General features: G+C 37.4%; 2 protein-coding genes across 2 annotated transcripts in view; both read left to right on the top strand.

The window, feature by feature from the left end:
• The first annotated feature begins 217 nt into the window (after positions 1–217).
• Positions 218–10,436, top strand: enpp6 (ectonucleotide pyrophosphatase/phosphodiesterase 6). Its single transcript, XM_027136196.2, has 8 exons — positions 218–544; positions 5,368–5,547; positions 5,731–5,842; positions 6,770–6,911; positions 7,066–7,245; positions 8,073–8,210; positions 8,953–9,076; positions 9,675–10,436. Exons 1-8 carry the CDS (start codon positions 307–309, stop codon positions 9,884–9,886), a joined length of 1,326 nt encoding a protein of 441 aa, XP_026991997.1. The 5' UTR covers positions 218–306; the 3' UTR covers positions 9,887–10,436.
• Positions 10,437–13,848: 3,412 nt separating this feature from the next.
• snx25 (sorting nexin 25) overlaps positions 13,849–26,579 on the top strand; it is a 34,840-nt gene continuing 22,109 nt past the window's right edge. The window contains exons 1-4 of the mRNA XM_027135791.2: positions 13,849–14,902; positions 18,115–18,199; positions 24,306–24,522; positions 25,414–25,586. Of these exons, the coding sequence (XP_026991592.1) occupies positions 14,597–14,902; positions 18,115–18,199; positions 24,306–24,522; positions 25,414–25,586 (781 nt within the window). The 5' untranslated portion in view covers positions 13,849–14,596. The remainder of the gene's footprint in view (positions 14,903–18,114; positions 18,200–24,305; positions 24,523–25,413; positions 25,587–26,579) is intronic.

The following is a 26,579-nucleotide window of genomic DNA, read 5'->3' as shown; positions in this document are numbered from 1 at the left end:
GTGTATGAATGTATTGGGACTGAGAAGAAAAAACTTATTTAGTCTTATATTTATACGCAATCATTTATATCATGGTATATAAATACTGTATAATGTATAATGTATAGATCGAGATATAGCACGATATTACTGATATTGTTTTTATAGTTCTTTCAGGGTCCTCCTTTTCTCTCTCCGCCCCATGGAGCATGTCGCACTTAAGAGCTTCCTCATTTCTCAGTGTGGACTTAGTACTTGTTCCCTCTGCACTCAGTCCGCTTAGTTTCTCATGCTCACTCGGCTCAGATTGCTCTTCACCGAGGCACCATGCTGAGTACCGTGAGCTCATCGTGCTGCTTCATCGTGGCATTTCTGTTTGTATCCGGATGCCATTGTAAGGATAAACTTTTGGTCTTCCTCATCGATGGTTTTCGCTATGACTACTTGGACGATCTACAGAACCTGCCGGGGTTTAAAGAAATTGTGTATAACGGTGTGAAAGTGGATTACATGACCCCAGACTTTCCGAGTCTGTCCTACCCGAATTATTATTCCCTCATGACCGGTGAGAAATGTGTGTGTGTGTGTGTGTGTGTGTGTGTGTGTGTGTGTGTGTGTGTGTGTGTTGTGTGTGTATTTGAGAGAGAGATTTGAGGGCAATAGTAAATTAATTGATTTATTTTTGTTTTTCTGGCTCTATGTTTAATTTTATATTCCTAAAACCTTACACTGTTCACCTATGTGTCTCTAGTTCTGCAAAAGTTAATTTGGAGAAGGTTACATATGTATCTGTTAAGCAATGAAGGTTATGTAATATGTAATGTATAACTGTCATATATCCAGTGAGCAGGTGTGACATATGCAGTTACAGCATGCATGAAACGTTATCACAATGTGGTATTAATATATCCAGTTGTATGTTTTAGTGTTTGGCATACCATGCTTTTGGTTATGTGAGATGAATCATCAACTGTCCAGTTTCAGCCTGTGTCCACCGTAGCCTCGGATTTCTGTTCTTAGCTGACAGGACTGAAACAGAATGTCATGTCTCAGATCACATTTCCCCTGTTCTGATTGGACTGTTTGGGAAATTACATTAATCATTAGGTGTAAATGTTTTCCTTATAAAGTAACTGGTCAGAATATGACTTCACTTGTAAACAGAATATGTTGACTAGGGAAAGTTATGGCTGATTTCATTCTTTTGATCAAGGTGATCTGACATTTACAAATCAGACTGATGTCCCTGAGAAATAAACATAATGGAAGGCTATAAAAGACAAAATTGTCAACCAATAACGAAGAGGCTGAAAGATGTAAAGGAGAGCAGAAACCATACTAAATATTTTAAGACCAAAATTAATATGAAAATTGTGAAGTTAAAAGCATGTACAGTAAAGCAAACGGCACAGATATAAAAGTGGAATTTGCAAGCAAGTACTAATACGTTTACAGGTTTTTAGTCTTAAAGTCTATAGCATCAGTGAATCTGTATCCATCCTGAAAGAAAGAAGGCAGAAAAGCAGTGTCTATCTAGGATATATACTTAATAACCCAATATTATGGTTGTTTCTGTCTAGGCAATAATCTTGCCAGTGAATCAAAAACTAATTAATTTGACTGAAATTTACCATGGCAAATATAAAACTCTTTCAAAGTTTAACTCAAATGACTTGCATTGTTTTCCTCCAAAATGAGGAGCTCTGCAGTATAACATAATTTTGTATATAATTTTTCTCATATTATATTAATACTATTATACCAGTATTTCTCAATGCTACATTTTGTCAATTGCAGGGAAAAAGAATTGCCCGTAATGCCCGTTATTAAATTTTTAAATTTAAATTATTATAAAAAAATTTTATTCATTCATTTGTTCTTTTGTTATAAGGTACTGGACAGGATCATGGTGAATCAATGTCTGAACCATTAGGAATAAATGCTCTGATATACAAAGCTAGAGAGATTGGCCAGTCTAGCCTGGTGCCATTTATAGATTTATAAATGGCTTTGTATTTGGCAGTAACTTCAGATCAGAAACAAAGTACAAAGCGTTATCAAAGTGCTATAAATGAAAGTTATATTGTTATGACAGTGTAGAGGTTTTGTAGTGGAATGTAGACATGGCATACATATGCTAATGGCATATCCTTCAACAAAACTCTCCATAATAATAACATAGCTAAGTGTGATTTTAGTCAGAAAATGTCAGCTGACTTTAATTCAATTCAATTCAAGTTTGTTTTTCTATTTTTTACTGTTTATTTACAATAGACATTGTCTCAAAGCAGCTTTACAGAACATAAACTTTAAAGTATTTTAAGGACATTTGAGGACACTGCAGAATTCAGTACAGTTTAATCATTTGTTATTTAATGCAATGACAAGTTGTAATTATATATTATATAGTTTATGGAGGAAAACCCTGTTTATTAAAAAAACTAGCATTCAAATTTTAGAGGCAGAGGCTTCTCTTTCATATGATTTAATATACAACTTTTGGCATTTGGAAAATATTAGGAACTGTACTGTTATAAATTCTGTTATATTAAGCTGTAGGAAATTTTAATACTAGGTTGTATACTGGAGTTATATTATACTTTTAATTGCTCAAACTGTTTCAGCACTAGATAGCACGCTGCTAATCTAATGAAAAATAATGCCATGGAGTTAATGATAGGCTAGATAGCCAAAATAAAAGATAAAAAACAAAGATCATATATGATATTTATGTTGGCTTAACATTCTGTTTCCCTATATAAGCTTTGATAAAATTTTATCAAGAGCCACATGCACCAAATTCGAATATGTTGTAGACCCTGGTCTGAAGTTTGTTGCGATTACTTTTCCAAGCGATCCGAGTACCGGTACTTCCGGTACCGGGTCTCAAAGTGGCCTTTTTTCCCCATAGACTCCCATTATAAACTTTGGAGGTTTATAACTCGGCAAGCTTTCGGACTATCTACACCAAACTCAGCCAGCTCCATTAGGGTGATACTCTGAACAAAGTTTTAAATTGGTGTACCGACTGGCCTTTTGGTTGTCCCGCAGCCCCACCCCCAAAGTATGCAAAATCAAAAAACCTTTTACAACATGGACATGTGACATATCAAAAAACTCAGAACAATAAGGGGAACTTCCTCACGGGTATTCTGATGAGGTCACGTGACGTCACGTGATGTCACGTGAAAATAAAAAATTTGCACAACATGGACATGTGACATATCAAAACACTCAGCACAATGAGGGGAACTTCCCTAGCTTTCTGTCTACTTGCTTCCAAAAGTAACACTGATCCTTATGTCCACTCGCCTCCAAAAAGCACCGGCTTTGCGAATACTTGCATCATCAAAGCCAACATCAATGTTTGTCGTGCCGAACTTAATAAATCTAGTTCTAGTTTAATTTATTCTTTTATTTTGCATAAAGCTGGAATCAAGTAAATTTAATGAACAGGCCTGGGTCCATGTGGTTGTCCTCTGTAGGTAGCACGTGTTTGCTAATCCTTTTTTAAACCCTACTTTAATCCTAGTAATCAATTTAATCAAATGCAGAGTCATGTAAGGTACCTGTATATGATTAGCAGGATAATTATGTATCCAAAGGTGAAAAATGGTAATCAACAAGGACGTTATGTTTATTAGGACAAAATGACAGCTGATTGATTGAAGATGATTGTAGGCTTCTGGATGGGTGTATGTATTTATGCAAGAAAGATCACTAAAGATCACATTTAAATCTTTTTACATATTGATCACTGTGTGAACACATGTTCCCAACTTTATTTCAGTTGCCTATTTGGTCCATTTTTTGCTATAAATGTTTTCTGCTATTTGATGGGTTACTTGCTTCCAGGCATATTTGGAAAACTCAGTCTTTTCTATCTTTCTACTACAGAACGCTTACTTTTCTCTGGGCCTCCTCACTAAACCTTAACACAAAGAGTCACAGTGCAGCCTTTCCCCATCACTGCAGCTGTGTAGAGATGCTTTGCTGATGGTGGTTGTTTTGATTAGGCTTAAGCATTTCACCCTCAGCCTAGGCTTGATTCTGTCCCAATAATCACACCCAGACAATAGCAAAGTGAACAATGAAGTCATAGCCTGACTAAAAAGAGAGCCTGTGGTCCCACTACTCCAAAAGCAGACTGAAATTAGGCAAGAAAAACTGGCAGAAACTGCTTGATTAAATTACAGGCTTAATCCTTCTATACAGTTTGTCCAAGTTGAAACCAGTGTTTGGTATTTTATGGGCTGATCTGAGCTTTCAGCTATATTCCTGCACACACAGTACACACCTGAACATACACTTTTTTAAAGGGTTTAGTACTTTTTAATGTAATATACTATTTATTACTTAGCTAAATGCTTTCAACTTAATATGCAAGCTTCTGTCTATCAGGTTAGACCTGGAATATAGCCAGATTTTTTTTTAAAAAGGCTGTAAAAATACATAGTTTAATTGGTGTTTTTTTTTTAAACATATTTCTTAAACAGTGTTCACTTGATCAATTTAAAATGTATTTACAGTAGCATAAAAATGTTTTATTTGAGCTACACAGCAAATGGAAAGGCTGACACCATGTTTTGTAATACAGTATGATATACAGTCTAAGATAAGGACACCATAGTGACACAGCAAATAACTTTACAACTTAACAGCTCTGAAGCTCCCAGTGTGATTGCTGTATTCAGTTCCTTATAAATCAACAGGTTAGTATTATTCATGGCTGACCCTGCACTATGGCCCCTGCTACCTAACGAGCTGGGATTATCTGGAGAAATACTGTGCTGTACTTTATATGTGACAAAATAATGTCTGCTCTATGTCAATGTGTGTGTGGAAGGAGTGGCTATAAATAAATATTTTCCAGTGTTCCTGTAATGAGGAGGCATACGGCTGTGGATCCAATTGCAGCTTAGTTTTAAAGAAGAGTGAAGAGTGGTCAGACAGGCAATAATCAGGACAGGCAGAGGTACAAATATAAGAGAATAGGCAAAAATCAGAGTCGAGAACAGGCAAAGAGCCAGAAACAGAGTAATACCAGGAAATCAGAACACAGGAAAACGCTCAGAATGACAGTACAGAGACTAGTCGAGACCTCGCACAGACGTCACGTTCATGTGTGGTTTTAAAAGGAGCGGAGATGAGAAACAGGTGGCGGTGATAATGAGCGGGACTGGTGGTGTATGGGAGGTGTAGTCCGGAAGCGCGCTAGTACTCCGGAGATGCGTCTCTATGGTGACGCTCAGGCGGCGGCTCGTACTGTAGTTCGTGACAGTACCAGAGTAAAGATTTCATCTTATGATTCCAGCTATATGTTTAACTGTTTAAATATTTATCATTTCTCATGTAATCAACTTGTAAACAATTTATTTGATGTTCCAGGTCGACATTGTGATGTGCACCAAATGACAGGGAATTATATGTGGGATCAAAACTCATCAGAGGAATTTTTAATTGGATCTAATCCAGGCAGCCGCTTACCAATGTGGTGGGACGGCTCTGAACCCATCTGGGTAACCCTGCAGAAACTAGGAAAGAAAGTCTACATGTACTACTGGCCAGGTCAGTGATGGTTGTGTGTGTAAATACACTTGTGTATGTGATATACTGATCATTTGCATTTTAAGTGTATAAAATTAGGACTATAAAAATAACTTGTCAATTACAATTAGATTTGTACCCAGCAAAATAAAAATGTAATTATTATTAAATTATTGCATTAAAATGTAAATCGTTTATGTACAGGTTGTGAAGTGAAGATTCTTGGTGTAAATCCAACATTCTGTGAGAAATATGTTTCCAGTCCTTCCATGAAGAATCTCAGTGATGCCATAGAGAATGGTCTCAATGTGCTACAGTAAGTCTTACACAGACCTCTCTAGACACAAATGAACAGCACCAGACCATCATTCATTCATTCATTCATTCATTCATTCATTCATTCATTCATTCATTTTCTACTGCTTATCCGAACTTCTCGGGTCACGGGGAGCCTCAGCCGTCATCGGGCATCGAGGCAGGATACACCCTGGACGGAGTGCCAACCCATCGCAGGGCACACACACACTCTCATTCACTCACACACACACACTATGGACAATTTTCCAGAGATGTCAATCAACCTACCATGCATGTCTTTGGACCGGGGGAGGAAACCCTAGAACCCAGAGGAAACCCCCGAGGCACGGGGAGGACATGCAAACTACACACACACAAGGCGGAGGCGGGAATCGAACCCCCAACCCTGGAGATGTGAGGCAAATGTGCTAACCACTAAGCCACCGTGCCCCCATACCAGACCATCAGTATAAGCTAAATTTAATTCAAAGGCAAGATCTATGACATAGTGTATTAGCAATGCTAACTATGGATTCAGGCGACTTGTTAAGGTATTAATGATAGATATCATATATAATATACCTGTATTGCAGAACTACATCCAAAACAACGAAGCCTGGTAAACATACCCATGAATGTTAATTCTGAGGTTTATTTTGTTTATATTATTTCTCTCCTGGTGGTTCTCATTGCTGTGGCCCGGGTTCGATTGCCAGGCAGGGAGCGAACCCAGTCACTGAAGAGTTAACTGTCAGTGCCGGTCCCAAGCCCAGATAAAAATGGGAGGGCTGCATCAAGATGAGCATCCGGCGTAAAACCTGTACCAATCCTATTACTGTATATGGACCATGTGATCCGCTGAGACGACCCCGAACAGGGAGCTGTCTAAAGATAAAAAAAAAAGCTGTTTATTCTATTTTCTTATTCTGTGATTTGTCCTCATCAGGAACAATATGGCAGACATGGCTGCTGTGTACTATGAGAACATTGATGTAGAGGGGCACCACTTTGGTCCTGGGTCAGAGAAAGTGCGGACTGCTGTCCACTCACTGGACATGGCAATACAGACTTTAAACCGCAAGATCAAGGTCAAACACAAGTAAAGTAGTAAAGTTGTGTGTGATGAAATAAACTATAAATAAATACAGTACAATTTCTTTTGAGTTGATCTGCTTTCCATTTATACAGGAACAGACAATAATTTATATAGAAAACCTCTGAGATTTCAGTTGTGCATTTCAGGAGAAAGACTTGGAAGATAAGTTGAATGTCATCATATTCTCTGATCATGGGATGACTGACATCAACTGGATGGATAAGGTTATTGAGGTGGATGCTTACATAAACATGTCCAGTATCATCAAGATGATGGACAGAGGCCCAGTTGTCAGTTTGTGGCCTAAACCAGAAAGGCTTGATGAGGTAAATATACTTTGCTGTTATTGTATGTATTGTATCACAACTCAAGCAAGAAGATATTTAAGATAAGTGTGGCAAGTGGGCCTTGTCTTTGCTTAAGAAGTAGACTTTGTTCTATGCTTGTTTTAGATTATGCCTAGTAATCAGAATAAATGTGTGTTGATTGTGTGAGACATTTATGCAGAGATACTTATTTGCTAGTAAACTCATAAGGCCTCTAATAAACCTCATAAACATCTGTTGAACCTATTAACCTTTTGCAGAAAAACACAAAAATACTTGCAGTGACATAAGAATTCACCTCTTGAACTTTTCAACATTTTGTAATATTATAATCTGGAATTAAAATGGAGTAAATTGAGATTTTTAACATTTGATTTAGTATTATTTTCAAGAACTTTGTCAGAGACAAAATATTATATTAGAATATTATTTTATGTTAAAAATATATTTATATTTCTTTGTTGTCTTCATGATACATGAACTTGTCTTCGAAAAAAACTCAAAGGCTGTCTAGGAATAAATGTATTTACATTGAGGTCATGTGACGCTTTTGGCACCAGAACTAATTCAAGTGTGAATACTATTGCAATCAGAAATTTTATTATTATTTCACAAATAAATGATTATGAGTCCATTCTAGTTCCAGGTTATAACACTAAAAATATGGAAAAGTGGGTTGAATACCAATGCAAGGCACTGTATTTGGTATCAACATTTGTTTTGATTAAAATGTTCAGAATATATGTGCTATGATGGATTTTGCTGATTTTACTATCAAAAGTGTAGAATGTATACCTTTTAGAATACTTTTCTGTAATTCTTTTCAGATATATACAGCATTACAAGCAGCCCAGAACATGAAGGTGTATCGGACACATGAGATCCTGGATCGCTATCACTATAAAAGTGGAAAATTTGTCTCACCATTAACACTTGTTGCTGACCCTGGATGGTTCATCACTGAGGTTAGCCTCTAGTCTAGTCTAAATGTCAAAATATGATACCAGAGATAAAATTTAATGTTGATGTTCACAGTTAATATTACTTTTGCAGAAGCACTTCAAGCAAAGATATTGATAGTAAGAGAAAAAAAAAGAGTTAAAAGCTAATTTTCACCTAAACATTATTTGTTAGAAAATACACAATAGATTTAATTATACTTTAAAAATAAGTCTATATTTTTAATTAGATTGTTGTAGATTTGTGGAACTACAGCAACTTTGGCCTTGATTTTAAACTAATCCGTTTCAGTCACTAAATTAGTTTTTTCCTCAAATTTATTTAATTATTTTTATTTTATTTTTCACGTTTTAATATTATAAAATCATCTTAAATTCCATGTTAAACAGAATTATCTACCTTGTCCTCTAATGTGCAGAACTATCTGTTTATAACCTTTTTATTTGTAGAGTAAAATGTTGATCCATTTCATCATAAATTCCAATTTATTTAGTTATCATTTGTGACCATCAAAAAAATTATGACTGAATGAAGGTTTTATTTAAAAAGACCATTTAGGAGTGAATGATGACTTTAACTGGAAATTTGTTTAAGACTACATTTGACTTACATTTATTTTTCAGTTTTGAGTGAAGAATACTTCTCAAGTCATTTTGTAACCAATATCTAAAAACTCCAGTCATTACTTCATGCATTGCTGTGAAGGACCAAACCTATCTGACCAATCTAACCAGATTCTTCTTGCAGAACAAAGCTAAGCTGCCTTACTGGCAGAATGATACAGGGGAGCCTCGGGGCTGGCAAAATGGTTGGCATGGTTATGATAATGAGTTCCTGGACATGAGGGGCTTTTTTCTGGCTCAGGGACCAGGTAAATACCAAATAAATCACTATAGCTGTATGTTATTTTATAGGTGGGTGAAATGGCAAGAATAAGCAAAAATATATTGTCCACTTTATTAGGACCACCTGTACACCTGAACATTCATGCAGTTATCCACAAACACTTCCTAATATTGATACAGAAAAAAAAACCTTAAGTGAGAGTCAGTTATTTGGGTGGAAACACATTGTTGTTAATAGAGGTCAGTGGAAAATGGCTAGAGTGGTTTGAGCTGCCAGGAAGGAAATACGAACTCAAATAATTACTCTGCACAGCCATGGTGAGCATTAGTGGTGTCAGGCACTGTACACAAACTGGCCATATATTGTAGAATAAACTTAAAAGTAAAATAAAAGATTTTTTTTAAAAACAAGATCCAAATCCTGACATGCAATAACGAGGACAGAGCCTTTGTGTGATGGGGTATAGCCTAGATAGCTTAAAGTGTATGAATATGAAATTTACCTCATGTATTTAATATTTTATGTAATGTTATGTAATGTAAACCCTTCCTTATACTATACTTATGTTCAATCTGAACAACGCTGTAATTCTATTAATACCTTGTCACATCTCTGCATGTTAGCCTTCAAGAGGAATTTCCGAGCAGGGCCAATCAGATCAGTGGATGTGTATAACTTGATGTGCAACACCCTTTCCATCCATCCTCTTCCCAATAATGGCTCCTGGTCTCGGGTGGAGTTTATGCTGACGGGCTTTGCTGATGCTGTGCAGCCCATGCTGCTTTACAGCGGTGTGCTGGCAATCCTGGTGATGCTACTGTCTGCTCAGATTTAGAAACAACACACACATCTTCCTCCTGCAGAACTGCTTTATGGATTTAATCAGTGCTATAAAAAGGCCATTTGATGGTCAACTGATGATCTCAGATCTACATATATAATAATTCTTATGTTTCAGTACACTCTATCAGAAAATGTGAAAAACAATAACTAGAAATCTCAGTGAAAACTGTACATATAACTTTGAAGGCTGTGTGAGTTGATAAATAATGATCCAACGCTTGGCACATACACAATAACTTAAAGCACATTTAAAGTATGAAACCTGTTGTTTTGATGACCTACTTCACTATGACATTATGACACATGATTTTAGTTCTATTACACTTTTTAAATTTCTATTTACTTTGCACTTAGGATGCTTTTGTATCCAATCTATTTCTAATAGTAGTAAAAATCTGTGGTGATTTTTTACTAAACTCCAAATTTCTGCAATTTACGGTAACTCTGTTTTCTGACTATTTATGTATCCGATTGTGTGTGATGTTTAGTAATCATTAATTTTTTTAAATAAAGGAGAGGCTTTTGTCCTATTTAATCGGTAACACTGTGTTGCATCTCATGCTGATATGGCTCATTTTGCTTAAACTGACGCTGGAAACAACTTTATTATTCCACTAGTCATATTTTACCTCCTGCTAACAGAGAATTGGTTTGCCTCAAATAACAAAGGCTTATTAAGCCATTAAGAAAGCTAAAAATTACTAAGATTTTTTCTGCCTTTGTGTGAATGAAATAAAAATTGTTATTGTACTAAATGATAGAAATAAAACTTTTCATGAAGGCCAAATATCCAGTAAGTCAGGCATATTTATTAGAACAAAGGACCTGTATGAGGAGAACATACAGTACAGTATATAATTTTTTTTTTCTTGATCAACTTATGCCTCTGACAATAGGATATAACACAGTAATGGACTTTGTCACATAAATCCTATTTATTAGGCCTTATTGCTTGTATCTTTGAAAAATCCGTGTTCATTCTCTAATACTAATTGCTCAGTTCGTGTTATTTAAAGTGCGACAATGCTGCGATAATGAGGTGGCTGTCCCCAATACCCACCTTCTAGTGACACATACTGTAGGTGCTGTGCTGGGAATGGTCGACGAAACTTATTGACTAATATCTTGACTAAACTTATTGACTAATATATGTGGTAGACTTTGGTGTTCTATTTCTTCTGTCAAATGGGGTAAAGATAAACTGCATGATAAACTGCACAGCAATAGATTGGTTATAGGCAGTAAATATACGTAGTATGAAGTATGCATATCAATAAAACTCATAAAATGTGTGAATTTAAATATTTGAGGCAGTTTAGAGAGAAAATTAAGTTTAGAGAGACACTTTAAAAGTAATGACAAAAGAAGCTTTACCAGTTAAACAGCAGATGTCACAAAAACACAGATTATTTTATTACAGGCACACAAATCCATAAACTACAAACCATACTGTTTTATTTGCTGGTGCTTTTATGTTATTATTAATTATAACTAATTTTATTTTTTTGTTTATTAACAAGAGACTTCAGTAAAATTCTTTACATTTGTAAACACATTAATGACTCATTTTAAACTCAATATTGTAGTAAGCTGTAAGCATATTTTGTTTACCATTTGTTTGTTGTGTCTTTCAGTTCAGTGTTACAGAACTCAAATGCACGATAACATTAATTTTTATTTTTCATACCCCACAACGTTTCCTGATCTCTCACATGAATATATCATTATTTTCCACAAGTCTAGAATGAAAGACAGAAACAACCTCACTTATTCTCTGACTGCCATTTACAAACCCGATTCCAAAAAAGTTGGGACACTGTACAAATTGTGAATAAAAACAGAATGCAATGATGTGGGAGATTCAAATTTCAATATTTTATTCAGAATACGACATAGATGACATAATCAAATGTTTAAACTGAGAAAATGTATCATTTTAAGGGAAAAATAAGTGGCATCAACACATCTCAAAAAAGTTGGGACAAGGCCAACTTTATTTAAATATTATAACAGTTTAGAACATGTGTAGCTCTCATGAAATCCAAAATGAGCCAATATTTGGCATGATATTTCAAAATGTCTCACTTTCAACATTTGATATGTTGTCTATATTCTATTGTGAATAAAATAATAAGTTTATCAGATTTGTAAATTATTGCATTCCATTTTTATTCACAATTTGTACAGTGTCCCAACTTTTTTGGAATCGGGTTTGTAACAATTCACTGCCCCACTGTGCTGATTCATTGACTTGCCTGCAATTGTTTGATTAGTCATAAAATTGATGTCGTATAGTGCTTGAGGCAAAGATATATCCATACTGACTTTTACCTATAAAGCCTAAATCTACAGCTGTACAGAGCCTCTAGTATACCGTATTCTCTTTAAGCACACTATACATTTGAATTATATGGATGCCTGACTACTGAACATCCCATTACAAAACCATTACACAACAATCCCCACTCTTCTGAGAAGGCTTTCCCCTAGATGTTGAACCATGGCTATAGGGAATTGTTTCAGCAATAAGAGCACAAAAGGTCAGTGATGTCTGACAAGAAAGCCTGTTATGTTCAGTTCATCCAAAAAATTTTCACTGGGTTGAGGACAGATCTCCTGTGCAGATCACTTGAGTTCCTTAACACTAACCTTGGTAAACTATGTCATCATGAGCTTCACTTTGTGCACAGGGCCATTGTCAAATTGTTCAAATGCAATTGTATACTAAGGAATACACTGACATTCTACGTAATTGTGTGTCCCCTATAAAGCATCCCAAAAAAACTGCTCATGAAGATTTTATATGTTTGGTGGGGTAATGTTTTTAGGACAAAAGCTGTAGAATGTTGTAAAAAGATCAATAAACCTTTGAACATTCCTAGCAGGAAGGTGAAATCCATTACTGCAAAGTGGAAAAACATCCCACAAGCTTAAGATCAAGATCATCACTAACAAGATCAGAATGTTCCTCCAAATGCAAAGTGCATGGGCAAGAAGGGCAACTGTCAGAACTGTATGACACAAGAGGAGTCACACAACTTGCTTTTTTCAGACGTCAACAATATCTTTGGCTATTCACTGATCTGGTCACTGTGACACAGAATAGATGGTCAAATTCTATTGTATAGTGATTCTTATATACAGATTTGACAGAAACCATACAAACCTGGACATATTGTTACGTGTGCACAGAGACCCAGTGCTGGTTTCACTTATATTATTATTATCTACCAAACTTAAATCTTCATACGTCCCAACAATATCTTAATTTTCAGCATTGAAACATCACATTAAAGGTGGGGTCTCTGTTGTTTGAAAAATGCTTCAGAAAACTGCGTTGGGCCGGCAAACAAAACAGAAACAAAACAAACGTGTAGCCAATGAGCAGACGTCTTGTCAATATGGGCGGAGAGAGTGTTTAGTGCGCATGTGTGACATTAGCAGAAAGCGGTTTTAACATTGACATGGCGGATAAAAACAAAGAAAGAGAGCGAAGAAAGGTTTACGATAAGGCAAGAAGTAGGACCCGTGTTAATATAGGATCAGCTTTTCAGCGCTGGAGAGAACTGAAGGAACGGGAAGGCCTGCGATTGAACGCCGATGTTGCTTTTTTCCTTCTCGATAGGTGGGTAACGCTGGTTTTGCTTTGTTTCACAGAACTAATGCGGTATATGCCGTCCTTTGCATGATTATGCTTGTGTGTCATTTTTGCTTGTTTGTTTATCTGCAATCGTGTTGTTCTTCCATTCAGCTATGATAAAGACACATTTCTTTCCAGTAGTTGCCTGGGTTACGTATGTATGTGTGGGCGGAGCTATCAATACAGGGGTGGGACCCATTTGGGTTAGGGGCGTGTTTGTTTTGGTGATTTCAAATGTCGACATTGGCTTTTAAACAACGGAGACCCTGCCTTTAAACGTGATCAGAGCGACCTGATTGACTGACCCATTATGTGTTGCGAGGACTTCGCTCTGATCACTGATTGGTCGATAAGGCTCACGTGTGCCATGGAAAAGCGTTTCCTCCGCCTAACGGCTGTCGTGACGACAACCATCCTAACCTAAACACAACCCAAAGCGATTTGGATTCTGATATCCATTTGGTCTTAACGCTGTCAGATGTGGATTTTCATCGGATTTCACGTATCCGGAATGCGAGGATTTTCTGCGTTGTTTTTTATTCCCAGGATTGGAAACTTGAGCCCTCGCGCATAGCTACGTAAATTAATGTGAACATAGCCGTTAGCTTTTAAAACACCGGCGTCTAAATTAGCCAAACAAACCTGATAATTGTCTGTTTGGTATTTGTGTTTAGTTTAGATAGCAGTGGGTTAATTTTCCTTTGCACTTGCTCTATACATGTTCGGACTGTATAAATAACACGGCTGTTTTTTTTTTTAGACGAGGTTAAACTAGCCAAAGCTAGAATGTTTATACGCAGTCTGGCGTTTTAAACTCCAGCTGTCTTTATGCACAGCACTTCACAGGTCATCGATACCGTCGAGGTAACAAAAGTAAGATGCTAGTTAGCAAAGCTGTACGTTTCCTTTGGGTTTTCGGCGTTGAGTAGCAGTCGAGCCTGGACGTATCTCTTTGAACCGTTAAAGGAGATATAAGTTGGCTAATGAATGAAAGCTGGGTGAACTCGAAGGGCATAAAGTCTGTCCTGTTATCGCCTGTGAGGCCATGTCATTTCCAGCAGCATGCATGTCACTGGCAGCAGCAGCAGTAGTGGTAGCGATGCCCCCATGCCAAGCCCCTCAAGCCGCCTCCTGCCAGCGTTCACTCTGGGCATCGCGGTGGCCGCGGTGCTCTTTCAGTACGGATACGGAGGACTCACTATAACCTCGTTTTTCCTCAAGCTATTCATTTACATCTCTTTCGTCCTGTTCTGCTTCCTTTTGGGCAGTTTGGGCTCGATTGTCAAGAAGAGTCCACCAAAGATTATCCTATTTGATCCCTCCAAGGGGCGTTCGCACAAGCTGCAGGATATATTCAACAAATTAATGGTAAGCAGATAAACATCAATTTCCAATCACTCGTTAACCCCCAAAATTCTGTTCTTCTTTCATCCATCCATCCATCCATCCATCCATTCATTAATTCATCCATCTTCAGTAACCGGTGTATCTTAGACAGGGTCATGGTAGGTCCTCAGACTGGGTGTGATGCATGATTAAACCCTGGATGGGATGATCGCACATCCCAGAACAGCTTGGGCACAGTGTTGTTGGGATGCCACTCCTGAACCGAGAACAGGCCGTCACAAAAAATTCAACTATTCAAATTGTGTTTAGAAACCATCTACTAGCACTAGTAAAATGTACAGTCCATTGCTGATCATGCCTGATACACTCATACCAGGGCAACACTTGCCAAGGTGCCACTACCATGTCAGTGTCACAATGTGTGTTGAGATTATTATTTGAATGACCATCAGACGGAGTTCGGTGAGACGGCTCATCTGGACTCTATAAACAGTTTGCCTATTTTGAATATTTGTATACCTTTTGAAATACACTTGGCTGTAAGGTGTACCTAAAAGTGTTCCTAGTTTGTTTAAATCTTTAAGATCACCAAACAGTTTTTATTTATTTATCTGTCACTTGAATGTAATACTCCACTTGTTTGTGATCACATCCCTATGTTTTTGGTCATAGAATCTGAGTTGTCAAGATATTTGTAACAAAATGCCTACTTTTTTCCACACTTGTCATGTCAAGAAGCTTTTATTGCCATTTCAACCATGTATCGCTGATCCAGTACATAGTGAAATGAAACAACATACCTCCAGGACCATGGTGCTACATAAAACAACACAGGGCTAAGAGCTTGAACGTAAGTTGTCCTAGCCACATAAAGTGCAACGTGTGCAACCTAGTGCAAACAGTTCAAGACGAGAGACTGTGCAGACAGAGGAAACAAAACACTAGGACAAGACCACAAGATCATGACAATCAGTGTGCATTCTGTACGTTGTACAAAACATTGTGCAAAGGTATAGAGTTGTAAACACAGGGTTCTTGCAGATAAACACAGGATTATTACCAAGTGTGTTGACACACACAAGGAATTTGGTTCCAGCTGTTTGAGACTCCCAAAAGTACAGACATAACTAACATTATACTATACAAGACAATATAACACAAGAAAATGCAGATGTTATACAATATAGACAGTATGAAATATGAATACAGAATATATGACTGGTCAGTTATGTACATAAAGTGTGAGAAGTGCATGGTAGTGCAAATAAAAATATTGTGTAATGTTTTTTACAATATACAGCCGCAGTAGTGTGTGTAACATATACGGATGATGTGATGACTGATCGTTCTGATAATGCAGTACTTGTAGATATGAAGTGGGGAGTATAACTATATTGAGTTGTTAATCAGGGTGATTGGCTGAGGAAAGAAACTGTTCCTGTGTCTGGAAGTTTTAGTAAGCAAACCTATGTAGCGCCTGCCAGAAGGGAGAAGCTGAAAGAGGTTGTGTCCTGGGTGTTTTTACTGTGCGTTGCAGTCTGTTCCTGTCCTGTTTAGTTGCTGCTCCAAACCAGATGGTGATGGATGTGCACAGGATAGATTCAATGACTGCAGTGTAGAACAGCATCAACAGCTCCTGTAGCAGACCGTACTTCCTTAATTGGCATAGAAAGTACATGGGCTATGTCCATGATAAAGAAAAGAGAGATCTTCTCAGCTGTCCTTATTATCTTCTGCAGGGTCTTGAGACGGTGCAATTCCCAAACCAGACAGCGATACAGCTGCTCAGGTTGAGCTGGTATTGAGTGAGCAGGTAAATTCTCTGGCAGATGAACACCAAGGAGTTTGGTGCTCTTGACAATCTCCATGGAGGAACTGTCGATGTTCAGTGGAGTGTGATCGCTCTGTGCTCTTCTGAAGTCAACAACAATCTCTTTAGTTTTATCAACATTCAGAGACAGGTTGTTGACTCCACACCAGGCAGTTAGCTGTTGTATCTCCTCTCTGTATGCTGCCTCATTGTTCTTGCTGATGAGACCACCATGGTCGTTTCATCAGCGAACTTTATGATGTGGTTCGATCTGTGCATTGCTACACAGTCATGAGACAGCAGAGTGAACAGCAGTGGACTGTGCACACAGCCCTGCGGGGCACCAGGACACAGTGTGGTGGTGCTGGAGATGCTGTTCCTGATCCAGACTGACTGAGGTATCTTATTTAGGAAGTCCAGGATTGAGTTACAGAGGGAGGTATTCAGGCCCAGCTGGCTCAGCTTTTAAATCAGGTGCTCATTGTGTTGAATCCTGAACTGAAGTCAATGAACAACATTCATACATACTGTATGTGTCTTTATTGTTCAGTTGGGTGAAGGCCAGATGAAGGACTGTGGAAATGGCATCATCTGAATAGAGTGGTTCGATGATAGGATATCTGTTATTAAGTAATGTCAAAGGTGGGTTTGGCTTTATATTTAAGTGGGTAAATATACAGTCATTAAATTAAACATGCAATATTAAGTAGACAAAACACTGTACAAAGTGCTATTTGTGCTTATATGAAAAAGGCAGCTCAGACATGGAGTTAAATCAATAACTGTAATTCTGTTCTGACTATACCAGCTAGTTAGCTAGCTATAAACATCCACATCTGAGACGGGAGAAGTTGTTCCCAGGAGTGCCACAGCCTGGGCACATCTTAAAGTTAGGCTTCATGGAACAGTGACAAGCCATATCTAATCTAATTTGGAGTTTGACATTACTATTACAGTGAAGCATGGTGGTGGAAGCATTATATTGCACGTTATCTTTGATCCCTTGGTTTCATTACTTAAACTATACTGGTGTCCTTGCCAATTTCAATCAGTGTTACAGGTGATTTTATGTAGATTTGTGATATATGTAATAGCTAAGAAGTAATTTCACTTCAAAACTACAAAAAGGTTCAGGAGGGGTGAATATTTTTCTCTAATTACAGATATCAGGAACTCTATATAATGTATTTATTATAAATTACATTAAAATAGTTCAGTCTTAATGAATAAACCTAAATATCAATGAGTGGTGAAGCCCTGGGGGCATGACACATGGGATGCCTGCTTGTTCTTGTTAATTGCAGTGTGTTTTGCAATGAGTGCAATTCAAGGTTTCCAGCGAACTTACTCTAGTCCAGTAGTGTCGTATGATTCATATCATTCTGTGCTTAAATTGTGTCTGTCTGTGTTTTGTGTTCCACAGGGACGGTTTTCTGTACCACTTCTAGACTCGGCGCAGACCAGACGAGTAGTGGTGTCGCATAATGTGGACAAAGCACTAAAAGAGGGTGAGTAGAAAAATCATACCTAAAGGAAAGCATCTCAAATAATCTTGCTCGTTCCTTTGTAAAATGTCAGGCATCGATGTGGCACTACCAGGAAAATTCCATCAGTGCTTCTCATGGTCAACACTTGATTATGATGAACAAATAACCCTAAAGCAGAGGTCATATGACTCATAGTTTATGTGCAAACAAATAGTCATTCTTCCTTTTGGAGTACAAAGGAGTAGAATACAGCAAAGCAAATCTATATACAGCTAGAAAGCCTGGAAAATACGTGTGAACAAATTTCATGTCTCTCTAAACCCGATGTGATGGATGAGGGCAAGCTGAGCTGAATTGTTTGCTGTTGTTATTGCAGAGGGGAGGAGGACAGAATCATGTGTCTGAGTGATGCTGATGTCAAAGCACTACTGCCTCAAGCCTTTGTGTGTTCTGCATGCTGAGGTGCTTTTTTGCTCACCTCTGTTGTACAGAGTGGTTGGCTGGGTTACTGTAGCATTTTTCTCAGCTCGAACCATGATCCTGCTGTTCTCTGTTGCCCTGTCTCATCATCAAGATGTTACCATATGCAGAACTGCCACTCCCTTTTTTTTTCTTTTGTTTTTCTTCTTTAAATAAAACATTTCTGAGTAATCCGTAGACACTATTGTGTGTGAAAGTCCCTGGAGAACCACTCAAACCAGTCCATCTGGCACTAACAATCATGCCATGGTAAAAATCACAGCGATCACATATTTCATCATTCTGATGGTTCACGTGAACGTTTCATGACGCTTCTGGCTCATTCCCATATGATTTTATGCACTGCAGCGCTGCCAATCGATTGGTTGATTAGATAATTGCATGAATAAGTAGTTGTACAAGTGTTCCTAATAAAGCTGTTGCAGTGTACAATCTGATGCCAGTTGAAATTCCAACTCCATAAATGTTCTAACACAGAGCATGTGTTAGTGAGAGGAGTTAAAGTGTCATTGATTAGCAACCTTGTGGCCACTGTGGCAATGGATGCTTTCAGTAATCTAAAGATTAGCATAGACAAGTGCACATTAGATTTAGTAAATGAATGGAGCATAAGTGATTGCTCCACAGGAAAGCAAAATAATACAGGAGTAAAAGCAAAGTAGAGTGACCCTGCAAGCCTAAGGTACATAATGTGTATAACATTTGCTAATTTCCACCCAAAACCTAGATCCTTATCACATTTAGCTGGGTAAGGGTTATCAGGAGGTTTCTCCAAGACACCTTCTCTTTTTAAAAAATTGCTTATGGCAAACCAGTGTGTAAATAAACATACAGGGGTGCAGTGCCCTCTTCCACATACATGAGCTCCCAGACATCCACCACCCCAGGCAGCAGGAGCGATCTATCTCTCTAGGACTTTTCTAGAATCATCAGGATTTGAACTCGCAATGTCCTGTTGATAGATTGAACCATTTTTATTTTTGAATCTCTTAGGCTCTGTATCTGTTTCTTGCTCCTACCTGCATGAAGGTAAAAAAAAAACACTTGCTGCAGAGACTTTCGGTACACACCAAGGTAGTGCAGCTGTCTGCTTCAAAATATTGCCAGCATATAGCTTTACTTTTGCAGTGCTATACTTGCTCACTTAGCAGATGTAGGTTGTGCTAAAACAAACCATGTATGAATCACCATTAGCTAGCCCAGACTGTTCCTAGAGGTCTTGTCAAATTTTGCCCTGTACCACAAGACTTCCCCTCTCATTCCTCCATTCGTGCATTCATGTATAATCCACTAAAATGCTCCGAGCACGTACACGTCTATGAAGCTCTCTATTTATATTTGTGACCCTGTATGCTCAGTTCAGCAGTTGTGCAGTACTTGAAAATAGTGTGTCTTTCCATTAGTTTTTTTAGTTTTTAGTAATGCACAAATCCTTACAAAACATTCCACTGGTTGTCAGTGCCTGTCATACAGTTTATCTTATATGAAAGAACTCTCACTTTGTTTTTTTATATAGAAATCGATTTTGCTTTTTCAGTTTGTTTGTTCTGTTTGTACACATCATTTAGTATGTCAGAACCACTAGCAAATGCAAAAACTCAACTTTGTTGAGCTTTTTAGCAAGATGATGAATGGTATAACTACAATTTTTTATTTTATTTTATTGGAAAAGCACAAATTAGCGTTTTTAAATCTTATGACACTGTGCTACTTATTCCTGTGCTACTGTGCAGTTTGTCTGTGTGATACATATACACATTGGTCTGGACTGGTCTTTAGAAGCACTTGACAGTAGATGTACTGATGTTATTAGAGGTAATTAAATACTTTTCATTTACAGTTGTTTAAGTTTACAGTTACAGTTGTTTAAGTACTGGTCATTAGTTCTGATTATGTTCATATTAGTGTGTGGTTATTAGAAGATCATTAGAATTAATATTAGTTCGTACCATTAAAGTACAGGTCAGTAGTAGCTTCAAAATATTGGCCATTAGTTTTGATCATAATCACATAAATGCACTCGTCATTAGAACTACTGATTATCAGTATTGCTGAAGTCCTAGTCTTTAGAATCAACTATTAGAAATATCTTATTACTGCTTATAAGAACTGCAAAAGTACTGATTATTAGACATGTGCCAGGTTTTAGGAGAACTGTTCTGCATGTCTTTATATATAATGAAGTAATATGCTCATATTTTACTATTAATACTATTTAGTAAGTATTAATACTGTTAATTATTATTAGTATACTTGACTAATTAGAGTTATGGCACTGCAGCATTGTAGTGACTGGAACAGAGAGCTTTAGGATTCTTGCCCAGAGCTGACTAGAGCATGATTTGTGGTTGTATTTGAAAATAGTGAAGCTCTTGCACTACTGGGCATTCATTCAAGCCTTGTCAACCATAGAGCCCTGTTGAGCCAATGAGTTATGCAGTACAGATGACTGGTAGAACACGTAGACTTTGCTCATGTGCACAATCATCTCAGTATTATAATAAAATACAGAATAATCTGCATTTATGGCGCTTACTCGATTCAGATCATCTTGATTATTAATGCTCACATTGGTGGGCAGTAAAAGAGAATTTCATGGCTCCCTATGTATCATGTTTAAGCTTGCTATCAAAATACTAATGAAAGCAGTAAGTACCATATATACATGGGCATATTGTATAATGGCATATTTAAAAAAACAAAAGAAAAGATTCTCTACAAAGATGGATAGATCATCCTACTATTACCTGTATTATCCTACATTCTGTTTCATAATGAATTGCTAATAACTAATATGATATTTTTTGTTTAAAGCTGTCCTGGTTCTGTTTGTTCAAACTGGAACAAATGTGTGTTTCTGGTGTACCATGTTTATGACTTTTAGTCACTGATGCTGTGGTGTAGAATAGTTTATTAACCTTTATTCGGAGAAAGGCTCTTATCTGTTTTTTTCCTACTTAGGGTAACTGGGGTTTCAAGTGTCTTAATGCCATAAGAGGAAGTCTGTTGAGAAAAACAACACGGAATTTACAGCAGTTCAATGTAAGGTTGAGTGACTAGAAGAGGCTTGAAAGTGAAAGCAGGTTAACATGAATCTCATTAGCAGCATAACAACATAGACAGATGGAGATTATATGTATGCACAAGTGGGACAACACGGGGAAAACACATTTTGTGAACAAACCCTAGGTGTATATTGTAAGAGGATTGATGAACAGGAAAAGGAAGTGCAGGGTAAAAGGGATTGTCGAGTCAGCACACAATGTTGCTTATTCATTCATGTTGAAGAAAAAATAGTGTTCAAACTACAGCTCCTTTCAAACACACCCTGTTTTACCATTCGAATATTATGAATATAAAATACATTTATACCGTATCAACAAATCAAATCATACATGTTTGATGACAGCCACTGTTTAAAAAGAATTCTGATTTGCCAAAAATAATAAGAAAATAGGAATCTGTCTGTGAGATATGACAGATGTGGTGGTTGTAATTTAGCGTACGTTTCATAAATGAGGACGTGGTGGAATTTCTGTGTGATTTGAAATAAGATTCCTCTTCCTCTCCTCTTTCTGCTTCCGTCAGTTTCTTCACTAAAGGTGAGAAACAGTCCAAGGGCTTGCATTGACCTAAAAGACAATAAAATGATATCATTTTTGGTAGCTTCAAATCTCTCAGCAAAAATGTAAATTAAAAAAAATAGCAAACTTTGTAAATATTTTATTCTTCCTTTTCTTATAATTACTCCATCATTTAGATTTACGGTCCCTTATTTCAGGTCTACATGTTTGATTTTGTGGTTTGCCATTCCACTAGACTAGAACGCTTCTTTTAATAATTCAATACCTGCTTCTCCTTTGAAGGCTTTTGTGGTGAAGCACTGATTGGATACAGTACATGAGTCATTTCTTAACATCATGTCATTGTTCTGTACAGCTTTAAGTAGTATTTTGTTAGACTTATGTTTATGAATAGATCTGATAAATACATTGTTTTGGCAGTAGATTTAGATTTTCATGTTGCCATTATAAAATAAATACTATTACACTGATGCGTCAGTGCTTTAGTCTACATCTTTACTTTTGTCTGGTTCCTCGAAAAATGAAAAAACTCGAAAAACAGATTTTTAATCAGTACAAAACAAAAGCCTTTGTTTTCCCCACTCATATTTGTCCATCAGTAACCGTGTGGGTGGCTCATACATAGTGATAAGCCTGGCTTTTTGTATACTATCTTGTGTTTCCATTTAATAGAAAGGGAAGCGATTTAGAGAGGTGAGGCTATCGGGGCACAACTAAGATCTGAATGTATTTCCAAGCTCTTGTTATATATTATGTTTAGTAAAATTCCCTGTTTGTTTGTGTTAGATGTGTATATGATGTTCTAATGGAAATTGAATGATGTTATTCCAATAAGACAGCTCTTCTTAAACTGTTTAACTGTGCTTTCTCTGGCAATATATGTGGAAGCTACTAGTAAGGATATCTGAAATGTATTGCCTTGCATGCTTGCACATTCAGGTCAGCACATTCTTTTCATTTTCTTTTTCCTTGCACATATTTTGCAACACGGATGAGATCATGCGGGTTTGACTAGCACAGCGTCATGATGTACTGCTACCACTGTGATCCAGATTAAACCCAATTGCCAGTTTCAACTGAATGTATACTTGCAATAACACCCACCAGTCATTAATAGAGCATTGATATGAGTATGCCTGGTACGTCTGGGAATGATTGTGTCTCAGCTGTATGTCTGTGTGTTTAGCTCTATATTTATCACACTACTGTATAGATGCCTTTGTCTATCTCTCTCTCTCTGACACTCGCGCGCACACACACACACACAGACACACACACACACTGAGAATTGAGCATTGAGGCATGCCTTAGAGGCTTTATATTATTAAATAGAATAGCATTAATTGAATTTTTAATATTGTACGTGAATCCATCAATCCATTCAAGTATGTATGTTTGTTAGGCAAAACCACACAGACAATAACCCAGTCTAAGTATTGAGCTGGGGAGCTGTGCCACCAAGTTTTGGTTGTTGAAAATGCCAAACATTCATTCATTGGCTGTTGTGTTAAAAATCAGACTGATGCTTCAAGCTCTTACTGTTGAGCTGCAGCAAGGAAGAATGGCTCAAAATGTGGTTGGCTTAGCTTTTTACAAATGGGTTGTTGTATTTAGAGTTAATTCTTTTGCAGACAGACACAGACATGAAGTGGCCTCAGAGTTGCAGTTGTTTGCGATTGTCAGTACTCTCTTGGCAGTAGTACCAACTTGCAGCCATCTGTTAGTTGGAACCAGGTCCCTTTGTCCTCTTCAGATACTCTCTCCAGAGCTGTTTGTGCCTCTCTTACAGGGCCATTTCTCTGCTTAATGCAGTTCTAAAGTCAAAGCCATTGGTGGCGCTGAATCCAGTACTTGTCAGAACAGCTCAAATGGCATGTTTGGACAAACAAAAGTGTAATTTGATCCAGTTCAATTTGCTTTTGTGGTGATGTACTGGTGTTTATGAATTATTCAGAATTGAATCCAAATTGTTCCACATGCCTTCTGTGAAGTTCTGAGTAGTTCTAGTAGAGTTTAATTTAATGTGGCTTTAAACTTGACACCCTATGTTCTTTCCTTTTTAGTGTTTGACTACAGCTATAGAGACTACATCCTGTCCTGGTATGTGCCTCTGAGTCTAGATGAAGGCCAGTTGTATCAGATGCTGGCTGAAGATTTCTGGGAAATGATTAAACAGCTGAGGACTCGCCTTTCCGAAGTGGACGTTGTCAATGTAGTTTGTAACAACATGGTTAAGAGCCTCCATGGCCATTTCTGTGACCTCAAGGCCTCGAACACCAGGTATGCACCTTTAGTCCTTTATATTAGTCATGCCAATGTTCTGGCAGTTTAATATTTCACATAGTTAATCAGATTGTTGTTTTTTTTAATGACTTTTAATTAGCTTCAAGGCATATTATAATTTATTTTTTTCAATTATAAGGATTTGATCATTTATTACCTAAGTATATTATTACACATTAGGACATTTGATCAGTTGAAACTACTGTTTTATCAATTGGGAAATTGTGGCTCAGTGATAACGGCTTTGCGCTTAACTCTCTGCTGCTCAGGTCCATCTTTTCTCAGCGCTTGCTTAAGATCGAATCATCAGCTAAATAAGCAAATATACATATCTAGCCTGTAATCCGTTTCACATGCATATCATTATAGCATTTTAGAGCTGTTTTTAGAAGTAACACGGGTATTTGCCTGCTTGCTGTTTATTCTTTTTCTTACTCCTGATCATACCATACACACACACTCATGGCCTTAAACAGATCCCTAATGACGGTCTCTAAGGAATAAACTGTTATGAATCGATCTGGCTTAGTCATTCAGGACTGCTGCTTCGGCACATACACGCACCTCAGAAAGCTTCAATTAGTCAATGTGCCCATCATGTCTATATTGTTCTCTGTCTTGAAGTGATCGATCAGCGGAGCTCATTAGCTGAGTAGAAGTCTAACGCAAACTCTGTCCCAGGCAGTTTCTCTCACTCTTTGTCTTCTACTCACTGACTGCCTCACTTTTTTCTTCATTGTTTTCCACTGTGTTCATATTCCCTTTTCCCCCTTCTTTATGGCTTTATTTCTTTTCTTCCCTCTATCCATTCCTTCACCCCTTCTTTAATTTCAATCTTTACCCTCCATACTCATTATCTCCCTGTCATCTTTACCAAACCCTCTGCAGGCAGGAAGAGTTACCCAGGGCCTTCCCACTTCATCCTTGTCTGTGCAGTCCCAATGAGGAGATGCGTTTCCTGCGCTGCTGTTCACGTCTACTAGTTCTTTGCTTGCTGCCTTTTCGTGACGCTCGCTCCCACAGTCTTCGGCTCGTCCTGGTTGAGGTTATCGCCACTAAAGGTGACCTATTTCTTACTGAACTACCCCTTCATGCACTGTTCTGCTTTCTCTTTATGAACATGATGCATTAAAGTGCAGCTCTTTGTCTTTTTACACACAGTAAAAAGTACTAAAGGTGCTAGTTTATACTTTTTATTTTATATATTTAAAATCTCAGTAGCTTTTTTGGTAACTTTTTTTTCTTTTATTATTTAGCATTTTTGCTGATATTTTTGTTGAAACTAGGATAAATTTTACCAAACCAAATAGTTATTCAAGGTCTTCCATGTTCAACTTAATGGTGTCATAGTGTGGAAAATAGATGTGGTGGAGCTAACCTACCACCTAAAGACTTTTCTGCTTTTTCTTTTTTTTCTTTCTTTCTTTTTGTGCATTAACATTCCAAGCATTAGTAATTTCTAAATCCTTTTGTGTGTAAAAAAAATCCCACTAGATTAGTCGTTATAGAAATATTTATACCAGATTGTCTTGCACCAGCAACCATGCCACGGTCAAAATTGTTCAGATCACATTTTGTCACTATTCTAATGGTTGATGTGAACAATACGTAAAGCTGCTGGCTCATACCCGTTGCCATATTATTGTCTGGTAAGATTGCATGAATAAGTAGTTGTACAGGTGTTTCTAATAAAGTGCTTGGGGTGTGTGTGTGTGTGTGTGTGTGTGTGTGTGTGTGTGTATATATATAAATATATATACTCTATACAGTGTACTGTACCTAAGTATGTAGTGCCTTTATTTTGGGTATTATCCTAAATCAAGCACTAGCTTTTTCTAGTAAACACAACATGCGTCACGTCATTGTGCCAAAACAAATGCCACTGGAATAATTTCATTTGCTGCACAATGTAACGTTGCTGCATTTCAGTTAATGCCATCTGCACAGACTTGCACTCGCCGAGTGCAGAAAGTGTCCAGTGTTTTTAATTTCATTAGATCAACTGGGCATCAACCAAACACTGCACACACACACACACACACACACACACACAC

Source organism: Tachysurus fulvidraco, chromosome 17, assembly GCF_022655615.1.
Source record: "Tachysurus fulvidraco isolate hzauxx_2018 chromosome 17, HZAU_PFXX_2.0, whole genome shotgun sequence".
In the NCBI taxonomy this organism is placed as follows: Eukaryota; Metazoa; Chordata; class Actinopteri; order Siluriformes; family Bagridae; genus Tachysurus; species Tachysurus fulvidraco.
The sequence above is the reverse complement of the archived record's forward strand: the minus strand, read 5'-3'. Positions and strand labels throughout refer to the sequence as shown.